Genomic DNA, 19,600 nt, shown 5'->3' with positions numbered 1-19,600 from the left:
TGTTCGAATGAGACGCAGTGCGTCTTCTTCATCGAATCGGCTCTCCATAGTCGTATACCAGAGACCAGGAGCGCCGACGGTAGGCGTAGAAGTACTCGCCATGGTCGAAACAGAAACGATAATCGACAGAAAAACTAAAAGAAAATGCCAACAGACTGCAAAAGGAAGCAATACAGGAGGCGGGTAGCTGGAAAGGAAGGCTTACGGGTACAAGGAAGATCGAGGAAAGGGAGAAGATGGCGGGCGCACCAAACAGGTGGTGAGTAAGGATCGCCGGAGCAGAAAGAGCAACGTGAAGACGAAGGAGGATGAAGCAACAGTGCGGCAGAAAATGAGTCGCGAGCTTTATATCGCCGCCCGGGAGCCACCTCCACCGTCCGATCCAGGTCGTGAAAAACGAGGCCATCATCCAGCCGTTCATTTCAAACGGCGGCTGTCCCATCGAAAGTGACGCCACCGCCATACGCTGACAAACGCATGATCGCCACGTGTCAGTTGGATACTGGTCGTATTTAATGGGCGCCCCTTACCATGCGCAGCACACGTGATGGCCAGTAGAGAAGAAGGTTCGGCGTAAATTCCAGGCAATACAAGGCACGGGCAAGGTACGACCGAACGGATGAGCATCCCTAAGCCTGGCCGAGCGGATTAATGTAGCGGTCGTTACTCAGTCAGATCGGCAGTCCAGTCAGTCGGACTTCGCCTCCTTCGACTAGACTTGAAGGGGAGGCAAGTGATCCGGCGGATAGAACAGGGGGCCCCCGTTCTGAAGGGTCGACGCCACGTGGAAATCAAAAGGCCAGGTGGACTGGGCGGTTGACCGGAGAAGGTTGGGTCGACCTCCCAGCCAGCCGGATAGGAGTCGGGATACCGGCGCTTGAACGAACAATAATGAGGGGCCGAGCGAAAGTCATGCTTGGCCGAAGATATAAAGTAACATAGCGCTAACAGTCCTTGCCTAGCACCCTACCGAAATCTCCCCAGCGTATCGATACCAACGGCAGGTCGGACGTGCCGTCCGGCCGGCGCGTAAGATGAGGGCCGTCCGGACAGCACTCCCCGTCCAGCCTGCTGGACGGACCCACCGGCCTGTGGCAGGTAGAGAAAGACAAGAATATCTTATGACAGCTGTCAAGCCCTAGGGCTAGGCCATACTCCTAGTCTGACAGCTAGGTGTTCTCCTGTCCCATCGAAGACGTGCTTGGACTGTAGCAGTATGGCGTCAGGTAAGCTTTCTGACAGACACATACCGAGGTGTGGGCTGCGGATACGTATGTGCCTCGGTGGACGTGCAGGAGCTCCTTCACCACTCTATATAAAGAGCCTCATATTTTGCCGGAGGGACGCGTTCAAGACCTTTGGAGCTACTTTTTCCACCACCTGCTTACTTGACTTGAGCGTCGAAGGGTCGCCGCCGGGAACCCCTTCCCGGCCCGACTTCTGTACAGGTTCGCCGGAGGTTCATACGACTAGACGGAGGCCCACGTCATCGACTAGGAGAGCGTCACGTGCCCAGCGTCCATTGGTTCAGCGATTCGGACAGGATCAATTTACTATCTGTATCTTATCGTGAGACTGATGATACTAGATTGATTATTTAGGATAAATGATATTACCTTTATATATATAAAGATTTTACCCTACACACCCATTCAGTGCACCTGTTCAACCATGGGCAACATCCCATGTGGATCATCTGACATAGCCAAAATTGATTTTTTTTTATTCTCCTCTCTCATCTGCATGTAATTTTTCTCTCTCTTGTATACATCACCAATATGAAAATCATCACCAACACATTGATACTGATTTATTGAAACCTGCACTTTTTTTCAAAGCAATACCAACGTTGGTGTTATTTGAAAAAAAAAAATACTACTGTTGGTGCTGTTTGAAAAAAAAATATCCATCAATGTGGTGTTGGTTTAAAAAAAAAAAAATAACACCAATGTTGATGTTGTTTTAAAAAAATAGTTATACGTTGGTGTTGTTTCAAAACATCACCAACGGAATAGCACCACATTGGTGATGTTTTGAAAAAAAAAAACATCGTGCTATTTTTTTTTTCAAAACAACACCAACATTATGCTATTTTTTTCAAACTAGTACCACATTGGTGTTGATATTTTTTTCAAAATAACATCAACATGATGCTTTTTTTAAAACAACACCAACGTGTTGGTTTTAGTTTCAATAAATCAATATCAACACATTGGTGTTAGTTTGTAGAAATCAACACCAACGTGTATACAGGAGAGAAAAAAAATTGCATGTAGATGAGAGAGAGGAATAAAAAAATCAGTTTTGGACGCGTCAGATGATCCGTGTGGGATGTTACGCATGGTTATATATATATAAAGGAAATATTCTATATACAGGAGAGAAAAAAATTTGCATGTAGATGAGAGAGAGGAATAAAAAAAATCAATTTTGGACGCGTCAGATGATCCGTGTGGGATGTTACGCATGGTTATATATATATATAAAAGAAATATTCTATAATTAATAGTGAATTAATACTATGATAAACAATAATCAGTATATTTTAATTATTTATTTCATTTTGCCTTTTTTAAATTATGAATTAGTTGAGTGTTAATTATGTTTTACAAATCTAATAAAATAGTCAAATTTATTGATATTGTCCTGCCCTAATTGTTAGTGTTCGACCAATTGTTTTTGATGTGTTCGACCAATATTTTTTGATGCGTTCGACCAAGATTTTAAACTAGATTTTTACTTGTTTTACTGATGTTTGTGTGGAGTTTGCAAGGGCTTGGTAAAATGCATGTAAAACTCTTAAAGCTTGTGATTCCACATGGTCAAGTTATGATGTTAACTTGGCACAACCAAGATGGTAGCCCGAGGCTCAAGAGATCCAACAAAGTTCGAAAAAGAATGGTATGAGACATGAGGAACTGCAATACAAGAAGATTGAAACTAGTTCAACAGCTTTGAAGAGAATCACAAGAGATGGACTTCGTAAGCGATAATGAAGGATGACATGTGGAGTAGATTATGAACTTAGGCTCCGTTTGGTAGGGATGATAGGATTAGAATTATATTTTCAAAAAGTTATTAATATGTCTTTTGGTAGGGATGATAGGATTAGAATTATGTTTTCAAAAAGTTATTAATATGTCGTTTGGTAGGGTTGATTAGGGGTAGGATTATGGTTGATTAGGAGTAGAATTCACAATCGCTAGACATGGAGAGTGATTATTAATCTCACCCCTAATCCTATCCTAATCAACCCAATTCTAATCCTATCATCCTTACCAAACGAAGCCTTAGTGTTTTCGAGGGACTAAGAATGATAGAAGATAAACTCTTGGGCAATGTAAAGTTATGACAATTTGAAAACAATGAGCTGTGAGAGATTATATGATTTGTAATATTTAAGTTGTGACAATTTGTAAACAATGAGCTGTGAGAGATTCTATGATTTGTTATATCTAAGTTCACGATTCTAGGTTAGATATGTTGATTGAGAGCTTCAACAGGTGAATATGAGTTCTTAGTTGTAATCTAAGCATGAGCTTCTTTCAAATGATTGCAACGGTTATGAGGTGTAGGTCAAGTAAAATTGGAGATCGAGTTGACTAATATTTGTCTCAGTTGACTAGGCTTCTTATTCAACTATATGATCGACTTTAATCCTATACTTAAGCTTATACTTGGTCTCTAATAATTTAAGTCTATTGATGTGATCGTTAGATAAGATAAACTTAAATAGGCTATTTGAATCTACTATCATGGGTATCAGTCAACTAAACATAGTTGAATCAACTAAACATAAAAGTTGTTTGGTGATAAATTTGTGACCTTATCCAACTCAATTGACTAGATGCATACTGAGTCCACTAGAAATGTTGTTAGTCAATTTGATGTAGACTTGTGAATACTAGTTGTTAGCCAATAAAATTATCTTATTGAGATTTTAGTCCGTTATTGGATAATTAAGTCAATTGATTCCCACTAAAAGCTATATAAATGATCTATCTTATACTATGTTTACATGCACCCTTGTTACTATGAATAGGAGTGGAAAGGAACCTCGAATATACAACATTTATAAGAAGTATTCCCATCACTATTTCCATTTTAAGGCTTTTGATGCTCACATTTGGTAAATATTTTCCTCATGCTTTTATTGTCTCCGGGACTATGATACAATGGAAGGGTGTCAAGTTATTACCAAGACACCTATGGTTTAACATCCAGCTGTGACACATTTATTAAGTTTTTTCTTCTAAATGAGGCACGCAACCACGGGATATTGACATTTTGGGTTGCTCGCTACGAGTACTTCCCAATTTACCCTAATGAACGATAAAAAATTTCTATAGAACTAAGTTGATCTCCCTAAATTTAATGTTATCTAGTTCATTTTTTTTTTCCTTCTGCATTCATTTCATATATGTAAGAAAATATTTTATACAAGTTTCTTAACCTTTTTCAAAGGAGTCTTTCATAGTGGAATTAAATTTGATCATCCAAGGAATCATTAGGCTATGGAGCAGGAACTGAGTTTAAATCATTAGTACTTATGATTTCTCTATTATTTGTACATATTCATTATGTTAATCTTTAAATTTGGCTTTGCAAAGTTATTCACTCCCCTCTAGATGCACAATAATCCTAATAATTGATATAAAATTTTAGACATTCTAAAGGAATAATTGCTAATAAAGTTATATGTTAGAAGAAAAATACTTTGATACTAATTAACAATTGGTATCATAACAAGACCCTTTTAGTACTAGCTAGCCGTCAACAAAGTCTAAAACTAGAGGGTAGCAATGGTTAGATTTCAATTGACACCATTGAAATTTGAAGCAAAATTCAAAATATGGAAAAGACTAATAGAAGTATATTTTTTATTTTAGTCTAACACTTAGTATAGAATATAGATTGTGGATTCACAACTCCAAAAGATAAAAAAAGGGAGAAATTTCTAAAGAAAAACAATGAACATGTACAAATTGAGCTTTTTTACAAAGGAAATGAAAAAATAATAAATATTATTCTTTCGATTATAACTAATTTTGTATTGAGCAAACGCAAATGCAAAGAGCCTTTATAAAAAAAATCACTCCTGTGCTTGAAAGCCCCATGTAAGAACTAAAAAGTTCAAAATCCTACAAAAGTGGTTGAAGAGTTCAAAGCACTACAAAGCGATGTTGAACGAGAAGAAATAATGGTTGAAGATGTGTGATCCTCTTCATTGGAAGATTCAAATAGTGTTGCATCTATTCAAGGCGTCTCAAGGTCCTTAGAGGCCCTAGGTAAACAAAAAAAAAGTCTTTAATATTTTTTTTAAAAAATAAAATATTTTCCTCGCCCTTTTTCATTTAGTTTGGGACCAACAACTACGGATTTACAAATATTTTTTTAAAAAAAATAAAATATTAATTTTAAAAAATATATTTTTATATAAAATTTATGTTTCTAACCTTTTGAGATGTCAAATTGAATGAAGAGTCAAATATTATAGTAGTCGATGGAGCCAAATTGACGTAGATACCCCCAATAAGAGAATAAGAAAAGAAAAAAAAATAAGACAAAAGAGCACTAAAAACAACACAATTAAAGTCAATAGGATAATTAAAGACCTTATGAAAACTAAAAAAAGAGAAAAATAATAATTTGATATTAAAAAAAGACTAGCATTCTATTTGCGTTGTATGATAAAAAAAAACCTTTAATTCATGTTTTTATCGAGGAAACAGAAGAAAGAGCGGAGCAGAACATCCTAAGAGTATCACTAACGAGGAAAAAGAAGAGGATATAATCAATACGAAATTATTGATGAGAAAGAAAAATGACAGAGGATTAATGAGAGAGGAAAAAGTTATAAGATCACCTAGGATTTTTGAGAGATATTAAAGAAGAAAGTATTAATTAGGTCCTATAGCATATAATTAATAATAATAATTATAAAAAAACAAAAATGATATAAATAATTTAATATTAAAATTAAATGTTTTCTTAAAAATAAATTTAAAATATTAAAAATTATGATCATAAATTAAACATTTTATTTTTAAAAAAAATCAAATAAATATCAATATAAAAAAATAATACGTCCCAATTTAATTGGGATCTTAGGCATAGACCTTAATAGCCTATGCCTTAAGCCAGGCCTGCATCTATTTCATTAAATGATGAGAATCCATCAAAGACAATGGAGATAGAAGTTGTCTCCTCAAGTTTCTCGATTCAAACCGAAACAAAATACTATATTATTTGCTTCGGATACCATGATAAGGGGGCATTACAAGATACATGCGAAAAGGGAGAAAGGAAAGGTAAATAAGTTTAATTAAGAACAATAAATTTGAATACGTTAATGTTGTGATAAAAAGACGAATACGCTCGTCCCCAGCGCCCCTGTCAACCCGTCCCAAGGCCAATATGTTAATGTTGTTTATCCAAGTTACAGGAAAAAGTATAAAAATCATAAAGACTACATACTATGCTTCAAAGGTTCGTACAAAGGAAAGGTGACGATGAAAAAACTAAGAAAACCAAGTAAAAAGAAGGAAATTAATTCAAATCTAGGGAAACTGCAAATGGTAAATGATGAGGTATTATTTTCTTCACTCACTCTAAATTTTTCCATAAAACAGTTGATTATATTTCCCTAAAAATAGATGAATATAAAACAATGATAAGAACTTTAGAAAAATGAACTTAGAAGGATTAAAAAATAATTATTTTTGAATGAACTAGTTTGGGGTACAACCCCATATTCAAATATTAGACCAAAAGTTCATCACATGCTAGAATCTCATATAATTATGATATTAGAAATGAGCCTAAATATATTAGCACTCAAATTGAAAATAGGAAGGTATTTAGGGAGATTATTCTGAGAGAATATCTTGTAAATCCATATGGGACCAATTGATTTTGAATCCTAAAGAATATAATCCTATCATCTTAAATGAATTTAGACTGTGTCAACCAGATTGAGTGGTAAACTCAACTTGAATTAATTGATCTTAAATGAGTGTGAGGGTTGCATGAGTATTACACTAGTTGGTTATACATGTTGCATATATGTTTAAACATATAGTTATTATTTGTATAGGTGTTAAAAGGAACGTTTCTAAAGTTCTTAGTCATTGAAATTCATTAGTTGCCATAATATTAGTAGTAATCTACCATTTAAAACAATCTCATGTTTTTTATAGAAATATTTGGTTACTATTTTATTATTTAAGGTTTTGAAGTTTTGACCTATTTCACAAATTTTGTTTCAAAATAGATAATTTATAATATTTCTCATGAAAAATAATTTTTTATTAGTTGAATATCATCAAAATAAATGTTTTATGAAATTTTATAAATTTTAGATCTTTATGTTGGAACTATAATCAAAGTCTTACATTATAAATATATAAAAAAGATTATAAATTTAAAAGATAAAGATATTTCTATTGGTATTTAATCTTTTGGGTAGAGTCCAAAAATAAATCCGTAAGAGGTTAGATCTAAAGTGGACAATATTATACAATTATGGAGATATATAAATTCTTTTGATCGTAACAATTGATATCAGAGTTATAGTCCATACTAGATACCATGTGAGATGACCTTGAACAAAGTTGAGGGGAGGCCTAGAATAAGTCAAGAGTGACCAGATGGTGAGGGGAGGTCAGAGTAAGTCAAGAGTGATTAGATGCTTAAAGGGAGACCAAATCATGAGAGTAATGATGGTTCTTTATTTGAGATGATTGTTGAGAATACAATCAAAGTCTTACATTGGAAATACATAAAAAGGATTATGAGTTTAAAATATGAAGATATTTCCATTGGTATGCGATCTTTTAGGTAGAGTCTAAAAATAAATCCATGACAACTTAGGTCTAAAATAGATAATATCATATTATTATAGAAATATGTGAATTCTTTTAGCCCTCATACTTATACAATTTTTGAAATTATTTTGAAAAAAAATATATTGGTAAAGATTGACATCCAGCTTACTTGACTATTTGGTCGAGTAAAAAGATTAAAAATGAGTTGTTACAAAAAGTTTTTTAAAATAGTTGGATGACTATTTGGTCGAGTAAAAAGATTAAAAATGAGCTGTTACAAAAAGTTTTTTAAAATTTAATTTAAAATAAAAAATTTATCAAATTTTGCACTTATTTGACTGTCTTGATCTTTCTAAATTCACATTGTACAAACTAAGATCAATTTGAATTACCATGTGTGCCAAAGGATATAAAGAAATGTTAAGTTAGTAAATCTTGTCTCATATTAGGAAAACTCTTGGAAGTCGTGTAGTTAAAATTTTAAATTCATAATTTCTATGTTTCTAATTTAAAAAGATTTGTCAAGCATCAAAAGGGTAACTCAACATGGTTAAATTGACTTGGCGCGACCAAAATCGTTTAGATCAAGGCTCAAAGATTTGCTAGAGTTCGGATGGTGTGGAACATCTAAGGAACTGTAGGACAAGGAGATTGGAGCTATTTTGATAATTTTGAAATGAGTCGCAATAGGTGATAGTTAAGGATGACATGTAGAGCAGGACTTAGTGCATATGAGAGACTAAGGATCAAATAGAAGATGAACTCTTGGGTGAATTAAAGTTGTGACAATTGAAAGACTGAGTTGTGAAAGATGATGTTACTTGTAATATCTGAGTTCACAATTTTAGGTTAGATGAGCTTAATTGAGAGCCTTCGACGAGGTGCATACTTTTTTGATCGTAGTCTAAGTATGATATTGATCTTAGAGGATCACAAGGGCTTATGAGGTGTAAGTCGAGCAAAATTAAAGATCGAGTAATATTTGTCTCAATAAACTAGGATGCTTACTCGGTTGCCTTGACGAGTTGAATCCTACACTCGAGCTTAGACTTAGTCTTTGTTTGATTTGAGGTGATTGGAATGCTAAATGAGTCAACTCATGTTTGTTGGATGAGAAAAGCTTATTGTAGCGGCTACTAGTTAAGTCGACTATCAATCAATCAAATATGGTTGAGTTGATTAGATTGTCATGGAGTTGACCAATCATAAAAGTCATTGGTAGAGAAGCTTGTGATCTTATCCAACTCAATCGATTGGATGTATATTGAGTCGACTGAATGCAAACTTAGTCGACTAACTACTAGTTGTTGGTTGGTAGGAGTATCATATCTGGATTTTTGTCATTTATTAAACAATTAAGTAGCTCGATTCCAATTAGAAGCTATCCGAATGAGCTATCTTTTCCTCTTTTTGAATGCACCCTTGTTACTATAAATAGGTGTCCAAGGAGAACTCGAATAAATAACCCACTTCCAATAAATATTCGCTTCTCTGTGCACATCATAAGGCTTTTGATGCTCACACTAGTAATGTCTTCTTTGTGTAACATTTCATATTTGTAATAAGATATTCTATATGATATTTCACGATCCATCTCAAATGGATCAAGTGGAAATTTTGAATTTGATCCACCTAATGGATCATGAGGCTATGGAATAGGAGTTGGGGTTTGAGCTATTGGTGCAATCATATCCCAAGTGATCTAGTGTAACCTTGGATTTTTGATGTTTTGGAAAATACTTTAAATTAGTCTTTGTATTTGGATTCAATATGAGTTTGAGTTTGTAGAAACTTATAGGAACACACATGGAGCTTGGAGTGCACGTGACTCAACAAGGTTGAGGTTATGATGATGACTTGACATGATCAAGGTGATACACTTAATGTCTTAGAGGTCTTTAGTGATTGGAGAAGGATGATATGAGACATTCAAAAAACCGTAAGATGTGAAGCATTGAAGTGGAATTAGAGTAGCTCTAGAGCATGATTTGGAGTAGCCAAGTTGAAGGCTCAATGGCTCAAGGTCCAAATAGATCAAAGAAAGTTACACAAGGTGACTAAGGGACCATAGGACGAGGAGCATTAAGGATGGAAGCGATGGAGACACACTACATAGGTGAAGACAAAGGATGGTATGTGAAGATTATTGTTGCAATCAACCTCTAGGATTTTGATGGTTTGATTTGAATAATATGTTAACGGGAACTTGGTCAAGGGTGACCAAGTAACTTGATCAAGGTTGATCAAGTTTGTGAAAGAGTCCAAGCAAGTAAGGTTAACTTAAAGCTTAGAAGTGTGTAAGAAGTCCAAGTATGACTAGATACTTGGCAATTGGTGGAAAGTCCTAGTGGGACTAGGCAAAGAGAAGTTCTGGTTGGGAACCAAACAGTAGAAGTACTAACAAGGCTAGGCAGTGGAAGTCTTGGTTGAAACCAGACAGTGGAAGTCTTAGTGATTCTAGACGGTGGAAGTTCTGGTTGGGACCATACCGTGGAAGTCTTAGCGAGGCTAGGAAGTGGAAGTTCTGGTTGGGAATAGGCAATGGAAGTCCTAGCGAGGTTAGGCGGTGGAAGTCTTGGTTAGAACTAGGCAGTGGAATTCCTAACGGTGGTGAAGTCCTAGCAGGGCTTGACGATGGAAGACCTGGTTGGAAATTAGACGATGCAAAAACCTAGTTGGGAACTAGGTTAAGAGTTGAACACTTGACAAAGGGTGAAGTCTTGAAGGAGTGAGCTCCGAACGAGTTAACCTAGTAAGTTAGGTACTAGGTTTTTGTTTGTTGTTTGTGTGGTTTGTCTTGTAGGAAGCTAGAAGCAGACAAAGAAACATAGCAATATTAGGATCGAACCGGAGGACAGGACCGAGTTTGGTTGACCAAAGTGGTCACGATCGACAAGACCACATGTCTGAGCGATCGGACATGTCTGAATGATAGGAGATTGGTCCAGTCGCCTGGAGTCTAAGGTTGATCATCTCCGAGTAGTTTGTTCAACGGATGAGTTTTGACTGAGTTCCAAGCGACTGGAAAGCTAAAACTTAGCTCAAAGATGATCAAGTTTGCAATGGAGGTCCAGTCATCCAGAGGGAGTTCCAGTCAACCGGAAGAGTGTCGATTGAGCTCTATCAAAGGGGTCCATAATCAATTGCAAGCAATCTCTTCCTTCATAGTGCTCAAAAAGTGCTCAAGTCCTGCTCATATGGTCTGGGAAGCGCCAGGAGGAGTGATGTGACCCTCAAGGTTTCCAATAGCTCATCACAAGTTTGTTTCATACTTGTATTTTAATATCTACCTTCATACTTATGCTTTCACCTTGTAAATTATGTAAGAGGTTTCTCTACCTCTAGAAAGTGTCTGGAAAGGATAAAAAAATAGTGGACTCACACTTGATTGCATATGTTAGACATAGCACCACGGGGTGTGTAAACCAACGAAAGAAAGCCGAGGGACAAAGTTAAGCTCTGATGGTTGAACTCTGATAGTAAGCTGAGAGTTGAGTGACTTGTATGCGTGGAACGAATGTAGAACTCAATATAGACAAACTTGATGATTGGATGATTATATTGCAGAATCTAGTCGACTAAAATTGTAATCTAATTGACTAATAGAAAAATCAACTTATGTGGCAAGTCAGTTAACCGCAAGTCCTAAACATTATTAGGTTTTGTGGTTTGGATTTGGTCCTTTTGGATAGTATGGAATTCAATAGATTAACTTAAGTCGAGGAGCTAAGAAGCAAAAACATTCTATTCAAGAGAGTAGTGAACTAAATAATCAATTGATGGATGACTATACAATTAGTAATAGTGCATCATGTATGGAAAATAGAAAAGAAAAGAGTTATTATTGCTCTACTTATTAATGCCAGAATAAATTATAGCTCGAAGACTATAAAAATGAGGTCAGTGGGAACTTCAAGGCTAGCAAAATAGCATTGGTGAAACCCTATTAGAAGCCTTTGTAATCCTTTAGCCTTTTGTCTTGTAAGAGGTTTCTTCACTTACAAAAGTTGAAAGGGAGAAAAATATTAACTTTATGAGAGTAATTCATTGACCGCTCATAAGTCATAAAGTAGGAGCCGAAGGAATAGTTGAATCATGTAAGTAAGCGTGTTAGTGATTATAAGTATTTGTCTTCTATGTTTGTTTGTATTCCATTATGCTAACTTATGTGACCTTACCAAAGATTATAATAAAAGTTGTTGTAAATCATATTTGATAAGTACATACGTTATTCATCCCCTCTAACGCCCAACCATCTCATATCTATATATATCCTTCCTAACACAAATCATGTAAATTATTCTTATTTGCATTTGTGATTTCTCTTATTATTTTTTTATATATTAATCTATTTAGTTTTGCAAAAGAAAGGAATTTTATTTTTCAAGTCAATCACTCTTCACCCCTAAACACAACTATCCTAACAAAATTGAAATCCAATACAATAGGATGGATGCGCACAATACAGGATTTAGGTTTCATAATTCTTTATATAATGGATATGCACAGTTAATATATTAGAGTTTCTTAGTAATTATATATACAATGCATCTTACATATTTTATATTAAATATAATAATTGTATACAATTTATCAATAATATATATATATATAATCTTAATTATAATTTTTCATATTTATTTCATTTTATTTATAATTTCTATTTTGCTTTCTTTCAAATAATATTAGGTTGCTTCTAATTCTTGGGTGCCTTTCTTTCGGGCCCTCTATTAAAATAAAAATAAAGAAAAATATAATATATACTATGACATAAATCCAAGTGATCTTTTTTATTTCTATTTGAGCAATTACTTTAAAACCCAAAAGAAATGGTGAAGTTGCGTTGTACCAGTGTGAAACCGAGTGGATTTATTTATTTTCACTAATTTTCTATTATATTTTTTTTCACTCATGAATTATATTTAACCATAATGATTATTATATTCAACTATAAATAATATAACAATTTGAACGGCGCCAATTAGATCGAGCCAAAAAGGGTGGCATAATTTAGTGAGTGAGTCGAATTGACTGGTTTATACTACCAGATGAAGCTGGTAAGTAATTTGGATACATTTGTTAGGTGAACTGGATGGACCAGCGGTGTTAGACAAGGTGACGAGGCTGAATGTAGAAGTCATTCATCTCTCTCTTTTTACATTCTTCTGATTTTTTTCATCTGTCAAAGAAAATCAATGAAAGAATAAATTAAATAATATTCCTTCACTTATTTATCCATCCACTTATTCTAATTGATTTCTTAAGCTCCATGCTCGTCTCTAGTATGCTCTAATATCGAACTGTATTCGCAACTGTTCACTTGGGATATGAATCTATGGGATAATTATATTCCACCCAGTTGTTCCTAGGATAACGATAACAATTAATGAAAGAACTTCAAACGAATGCCAACTCTTCATCAGCCTTCCTACTACTAACACATGTGGCAAAAGGCGATTCGCTCGCCCCCAGCGCCCTCGTCAACCCGTCCCTAGGCCAACACAGAGGAGGTAAATCACACATTAATGGAAGTTTGATCATGTTTCGATATTAAAATCATCACTGGTTTGTCTCTACGTACTAAGGTTACAGGCATTTCAATAGGAGGCACAACCATTCAACCACAGCGCAGATGAAGTAGAATCTATCACAAATGCACCGACCATTCTAGCAAAATCACTGCATTGTACCTAAAGGCAATCATAAAACAAAGGAGCAGGAGCAGTAGTTGTATTCCCATCCTCAAGTTTTCACCAGCAGTAAACTATATATTTTGGGGAATATAAACAAATTCTTGACTTGCTACATGAAACTATAGAACTATAACTACTGTTAGATACGTGAGATGTAAAGCTGAGACACTGTTTGTGATACCATTATCAACTTTCCACCTTGCTCGTTGACTTCCAAAATTATATATGTCAGGTTAGCTACATCTTAGGCCCTCTTGAGATCAGTATGTCCCCATATGCTACATGTTGTTCCACCTTGATGAAGTCAAAGGTGGCGAGAACTGCAAATCAGAAACTTGTTTTAATTGGCGAAGAACATAAATGAATTGCTCAGGTTCCATTTAGTAGAAATGGAGAAAACTTAGAGCAATCTTCCTGTTTCTAGAGATATATGAATTCCTAAATTAGAAAGAAATTGCAATTCATAAGCGTGGAAACCTAAATACCGCAAGTTTGGTAAAAGAGTAGAGCAGCTGTTTTCTTGTTCATTCCTAAAGCTAACTGGTTCAATGATTCAGACTGTGGGGCTCCTGGCGTATCAAAATGCAACTTGAGATGCCTGTTCATTATCATGCAAACTATCAATCTGCTATTTTATTTGTCAAGGGAAAACGAATAGAGATGAACTAAGTTGTTGCAATTTATGGCCTGCTAAAAGTATTACTGTGTACTTACGTCCGGATCAATTCAGTAGTGTGGTCGATCGAAGTACTAGATGGAGGAACTGGGGTTTGAGTTGGTCCGGTTTCCTCCAGTAGTTCTACATGAAATTTGTTGCAAGTAGCCGAGCACAATATTTAAGTATCACCTTTTATTAGAAGGTAAAGAGTGCATCTTTCCAGTTCACAAAGTGGCAAAAGACAAAATTAGATTAAGATAACAAACCAGCATCAGGGGCTGGACTTAATTGTGATATCCTTCTGAGTTTGAAACTTCTTAAATCTTGCTGAAGTGGTGACTCCTCTTCAACTGGATCAAGGTTGCCAAAGTTAGTCGTTGATGAGGAATTCTGCTTTCTTTTAGACCTGTCTCAAAATCCCAACATAGATGGCAGATCTAAATGTGTATGCCAAGTAGTAGTATTCTGTATTAGAAGGCTATTTGCGGCAGTCAAATAACATTTCATACAAGAAATATGACTTGGGTTGACATTTAGAAGCAACCCTTTCAGAAGAAAGGGAGATACCAAGAAGAAAAAATAGCCAAAGAGATTGAATATTCATATTTGGTGAGAAATTTCACTACTGCATTCTAGTTAATATAAATATCTTGTTTTCAATCAAGAATGTGAAAACAAATAGATTTGTATGCCTTTTTTCTTCTATTTTTGAGATTTCACTGACCTTCCAGAATGTAATTGTATCTCAGGTTCCAATGGCATGAAATGTCCAGAACCAGAGCTAGGAATAGACTTTGAACTCTGCCCTGCCATTAGTTCAAGGGCACATTTATCATCTGAAACTTAAGTTGGCAAAGTACATGTAAAGATCAAGTTACCTTGACTCCCAGGAGTAGCAAAATGGTCACTACTAAATGACTTATCAATTCCCTGGAACTCCAAATTTTCAAGGTTTGCTCTGACTTTCTCAATGGAGAACTCTAAGGGGTTGGGTTGTATTTCGGCTTGAAATTCGTTGTTGGGTGGGACTTCAGCCTGGAACTCAGGGTTGAGTGGTATTTCAGCCTGAAATTCTTCTAGAAACTTCATTTCCATAAATGATTTGTTAGTACAGTTGATTAGTTACCACAACTAGAAAGTAAAATGCCTGTAACACTTACAGATTCATGTGCTTCATGTCTCTCTTCTGCAGGTGATTTATCTCCTTCAACCAATAAAAATTTGTAATTGTTTAAACTTCTGAAGTGTTGTTGACAAAGTTTTGAAGGAAGAGGGAAAAAAATATTAACCTAAAATTGTAGAATTCCTCCACAATTCAATTAGAGGGGCAGGGAAATGCACTCGAGAAGGAAACATCTCTAAACCAGTAATGAGAGCTACTGGTGGCAAGTTCATGAGCTTGGATATCTTTGTGGATCGAATGGGATTATGACACTGCAAACATTGCTATAAAACGGAGTAATTAGTAAACTTGTGAAAAAGAACTAGTACTGGTAAAGTTAAAGCAAGAACAACTTGCTTAAGCACCAACCCTAACAGTTCTTCCTCTTTTAGACACTATATCAGAAGTGTCCTGGAGCCAAGATTGATAGTGGTTGCCTGGTATCATGAGTTGCTCATCCAGGATTAGATGGGTACGCTTTCTGCGTGCATTTTGTTTAACCTGCTGTTGTTGTTGAATACCTTCTCCCTGTTACATTGACCAGCAACCTTACACTAACAACTCAATCCATTTAGACCTATGTTTGAGTTGAAGGTTCATTCCTACTATTCTTAAAAGAAACTTTGATCAGATTCTGAACAAATTTAGATATCTAAAACCTTTTCCTTCGGTTCCTCCACGTTCATACGATGGTTTGCATCTGAAGTGTTTACTGCATAGGTAATCAGGCAAATCATATTGTATACAATACATTCAAATTAGAGTACTCCAACTATAAGGTTTGGAAAAGCATACGTTGATGAGGCATTGAGCTTTTGGGTCCATCGTCTACTGGTGGAGAGGGTCTAAGAGGATTGTGAAAATGGGGTTGCTCTTGAGGAGTGTAGTTGATCTGTGTCTCATCTTCTCCTATGTCAAACCTACATACGAGAGGACACGTAGATATCATATCAATTTTATTAACCTATTAGAAATAAATAGATTAGGGTAATAAATTCATGAACGTTAATTAAACAATGTTTGGTACTTAACTTTCAATACTGAATCCAACTATTGTATTTATCAAAGGGGGCATTTGATTTTAAAAAACCCTCCTCTATAAAAAGAAATTAAAAATATTAATATCAGTGAGGAACAGCAAGACTAGCAACAACACTAATCAGCCGTGGGCATCGATCATGGCCACATCAATCTCAACCATAGGGCATGGCTAAGCCAGTCTAGCTGTAAAATTACGACCAAGTTGGTCTACCTACAAAATCGTGGTCAGTCTGATCGCAGTCTCCTGGTTACAAAATCAGTCAAAGCTAATCACGACATCTTGGCCGTGAAATCGCAACCAGGTCGCAACTGACCTCTTAGCCACGAGATTGGACTTTTGGTCGCGATTTCACGACCAAGGTCATGATTGACCTAATCAAGGTTTGCTAGAGGTTGCAAGCCGCTCTAACCTAACCGCGACTAATGGCCAAGATTGGCCTAGCCACAATCGGCAACATCGGCCGGTCATTGCTTCCCCTAGTAGCGCTGGTTGCATCAAAATTTTTTATTATTGTTTTTTTTAAAAAAAAAAAAAAGGTAATTTTTTTTTGGGGAATGTGTGCCCTTTTATCAATATAAAATTTGAATGCATTTTTATATATTATTGAAATATTTGTAAATTGTCATTAAAAATATCCACATACTTTAATCATCATGGTTTGGGTGACGCTGTAATTTAGTCTAGAAATCAATTTATTTAAATGCTTCAAATAAAATTAAACAGAGCATTGAAAATTAACAAAACGTATATTGCCAAAGTCAAAAGGTAATTTAATTTTCTTGCCTCTCAAAATGGTTACCCTCTGGTGGTCCTGATCCAAAATCGTCAAATAGGGTGATATTTTCAGCATCAACTGCAATTACATAAAAAAAACAGATCCCAACTAGTTTAGGTCGGTCTAACTTGTGGTCAAGTAAGAGCAATCCTCAAACTTGCAAAATTTTCAGGACTAAGGAATAACTAAAGGTATTAAAAAAACAATGCGAAGGTAATAATAAAGGTGTAAAGAGACCTTGATGATAGGTGTCTGGTGGATCACCGTTTCTAATGTCGATGTTAATGTAGTGTTCTTCCACCTCATCCAATCGCTGCAATCATAGTAACTCAAAACAACCAGATTATTTACTAAGCAAATATTAATTATAAAATTTAATTGAAATTGAAAAAAAAATCAACAATTTTATCTGATACGACAAATTAAAATCAAACTGATAAAATATTAAACTTAATTTTTCGATTTAGATCAACATTCAAAATGTATGCCTACCCTAGTCTACCCATAACAGAATAAGCATGCAGTCCTATAGTTGAGCCCGATTTCAGAGTCTGCCCCCACCTCAACTGTCCACTCATGCAAACTGGAAACAAGATCGACACGTACATCAGTCGATACTGGAAAAATTGTCAAAAAGGGGGAAGAATGAGGAGTTCTACCATGCGTTGGAATCTGGAGGCTGCTACGGAGGCGTCGGAGAGGAGCATCGACTGTTCTACATCCATGTCCACGCACTCCGGCAGCGTCACCGCCTCGAACCTGCAAAAAACCATCGCACGGTTCACAAGACCCCGATCGATCTTAGAGAGAGAGAGAGAGAGAGAGAGAGAGAGGCGACAGATCACTTGGCTTGAGCTTTTGCCTTCGGAAGGACGGTGGGATCGGCAACCGTCTTCGTCTTCCATGTTCCATTGATCTCTGCCTGTGGCATTCATATAACGGAGGATTAGGGATCACCGAAAACAGAACAGGGAAGGAGCTCTAGAACCTTCCAAGGGGCACACCAGTAGCCGCGTGACATCGTCTGTGAATTTCAACCAAACATTAGACGATGGAGAAGAAGAAAAACAGGAGGATCAATGTGACCGGAGGATGACGAACCGTAGAGGAGCTTGACCTTCCGCTCATAGACGATAACAACGCCGCCTGAGATTTACTGGCCGGAAGAGTTAAATCGATTTGCTAACAAATTAAAAACTAAGAAGGGAAAATTAAGGAGCTTACCCATGAGAATGCCAGAGAGGCGCAGGGCCATCGGAACCGACGGATTCAGAATCTCCTCACTGCGATCGCGTAGGAAACTCGAAAATGTTTTTCCGATCTAGAAACAAACGAGTAGAAAACAGAGCACTCGGGAGATGTTAATTAATTTCTAACCAGATTTTGATGATATCGAGCTTGTCGAGCTTCCTCCGGTTCAACTTGGCGTGCAGAGTAGCCGCCATCCTTGATGCGAGAGCCCCAGATCAGAATGCGCAGAGACGACGGAGAGATGAATGCGAAGAAAGAAAGACAAATCTCACCATATCTGCCCGAGAGGAGCCTTCTTGGCGAGGAGCTGGTGCGAGTAGAACATCTTGCTCCCCGATCTCGACAGATGAACCGCAAAGAAAAGAAAAGAAAAGATGCTAACGATGAGGAAGGGGAGGAACCATTTATAGTAAGAAGCGCGGAGCTTCGAGAGTGGACAAGATGGGTAATGAAACAGTGCGCGGAGAACGAAAACTGCAACGACCAAAAGTGGTACGCAGCTTGGGTATAACTGAAGTGAAGCCGCCTACGTGTGCACACTTATGTGACTATAAATTTTTTCTTTCAAAAAATAAAAAATCATTTGATTTTACTCTAATTAACCGTCTTCGACTTGTTGTTTCTCATATCCTACGACGTAATCGATCTATACTAATGATAATATTTAACTTTTTATTATAATTTATCAATTACGAATAAGATAATAAATTATAAATAATAGAGTAATTTCACTAATTAATATGAAGTAATTATATTTACATTATTTTTCTTTGTAAGTAAATTGTTTATGCAATGATATGACTAATAATCTGTCATTAGCACTGGAACTAATCGCTCATTATTTTATGCCGAACTAATCTTTCATTAGCTTATTAAGAGCCAGATTTGATCAGGGCATGAGTAACACTATCTCAAACTTGACACATTAAGCTCCATCATATCGTCGAATATATGGTATGTTCTATTGTTAAAGCATACGAAATATAACTCATCCTTGCTAATTAAAGCCGTGATCTTGACATCTATCTATTGTGTTTCATAATCATAAAAAATCTTGTGGACTTACATGATCGTCTATGAAAAAAGTCTTTTCATAATCAATCCTCTTTAGATTATTCCATATATATATATATATATATATATATATTCCAAGAAAGTCCCAACAACTTTGATCCCTAAAGATCTTATACCTA

The 19,600-nt window shown here is 35.9% G+C and overlaps 1 protein-coding gene across 1 annotated transcript; it reads right to left on the bottom strand.

The window, feature by feature from the left end:
- Positions 1 to 13,756: 13,756 nt before the first annotated feature.
- LOC121979927 (sister chromatid cohesion 1 protein 1-like) lies at positions 13,757 to 18,737 on the bottom strand. The gene is made up of 20 exons (XM_042531902.1): positions 18,680 to 18,737; positions 18,534 to 18,602; positions 18,381 to 18,439; positions 18,258 to 18,302; positions 18,161 to 18,180; positions 18,002 to 18,078; positions 17,816 to 17,915; positions 17,394 to 17,469; positions 17,165 to 17,234; positions 16,135 to 16,259; positions 15,999 to 16,051; positions 15,709 to 15,867; positions 15,467 to 15,611; positions 15,338 to 15,381; positions 15,056 to 15,260; positions 14,902 to 14,983; positions 14,444 to 14,583; positions 14,234 to 14,318; positions 14,005 to 14,117; positions 13,757 to 13,839 (listed from the first exon to the last, which is right to left on the bottom strand). The coding sequence occupies exons 1-20, from the start codon at positions 18,730 to 18,732 to the stop codon at positions 13,757 to 13,759; spliced, it is 1,803 nt and encodes a 600-aa protein (XP_042387836.1). The 5' UTR covers positions 18,733 to 18,737.
- Between the last annotated feature and the right edge of the window lie 863 nt (positions 18,738 to 19,600).

Source organism: Zingiber officinale, chromosome 5A, assembly GCF_018446385.1.
Source record: "Zingiber officinale cultivar Zhangliang chromosome 5A, Zo_v1.1, whole genome shotgun sequence".
Taxonomy (NCBI): Eukaryota; Viridiplantae; Streptophyta; class Magnoliopsida; order Zingiberales; family Zingiberaceae; genus Zingiber; species Zingiber officinale.
The sequence above is the reverse complement of the archived record's forward strand: the minus strand, read 5'-3'. Positions and strand labels throughout refer to the sequence as shown.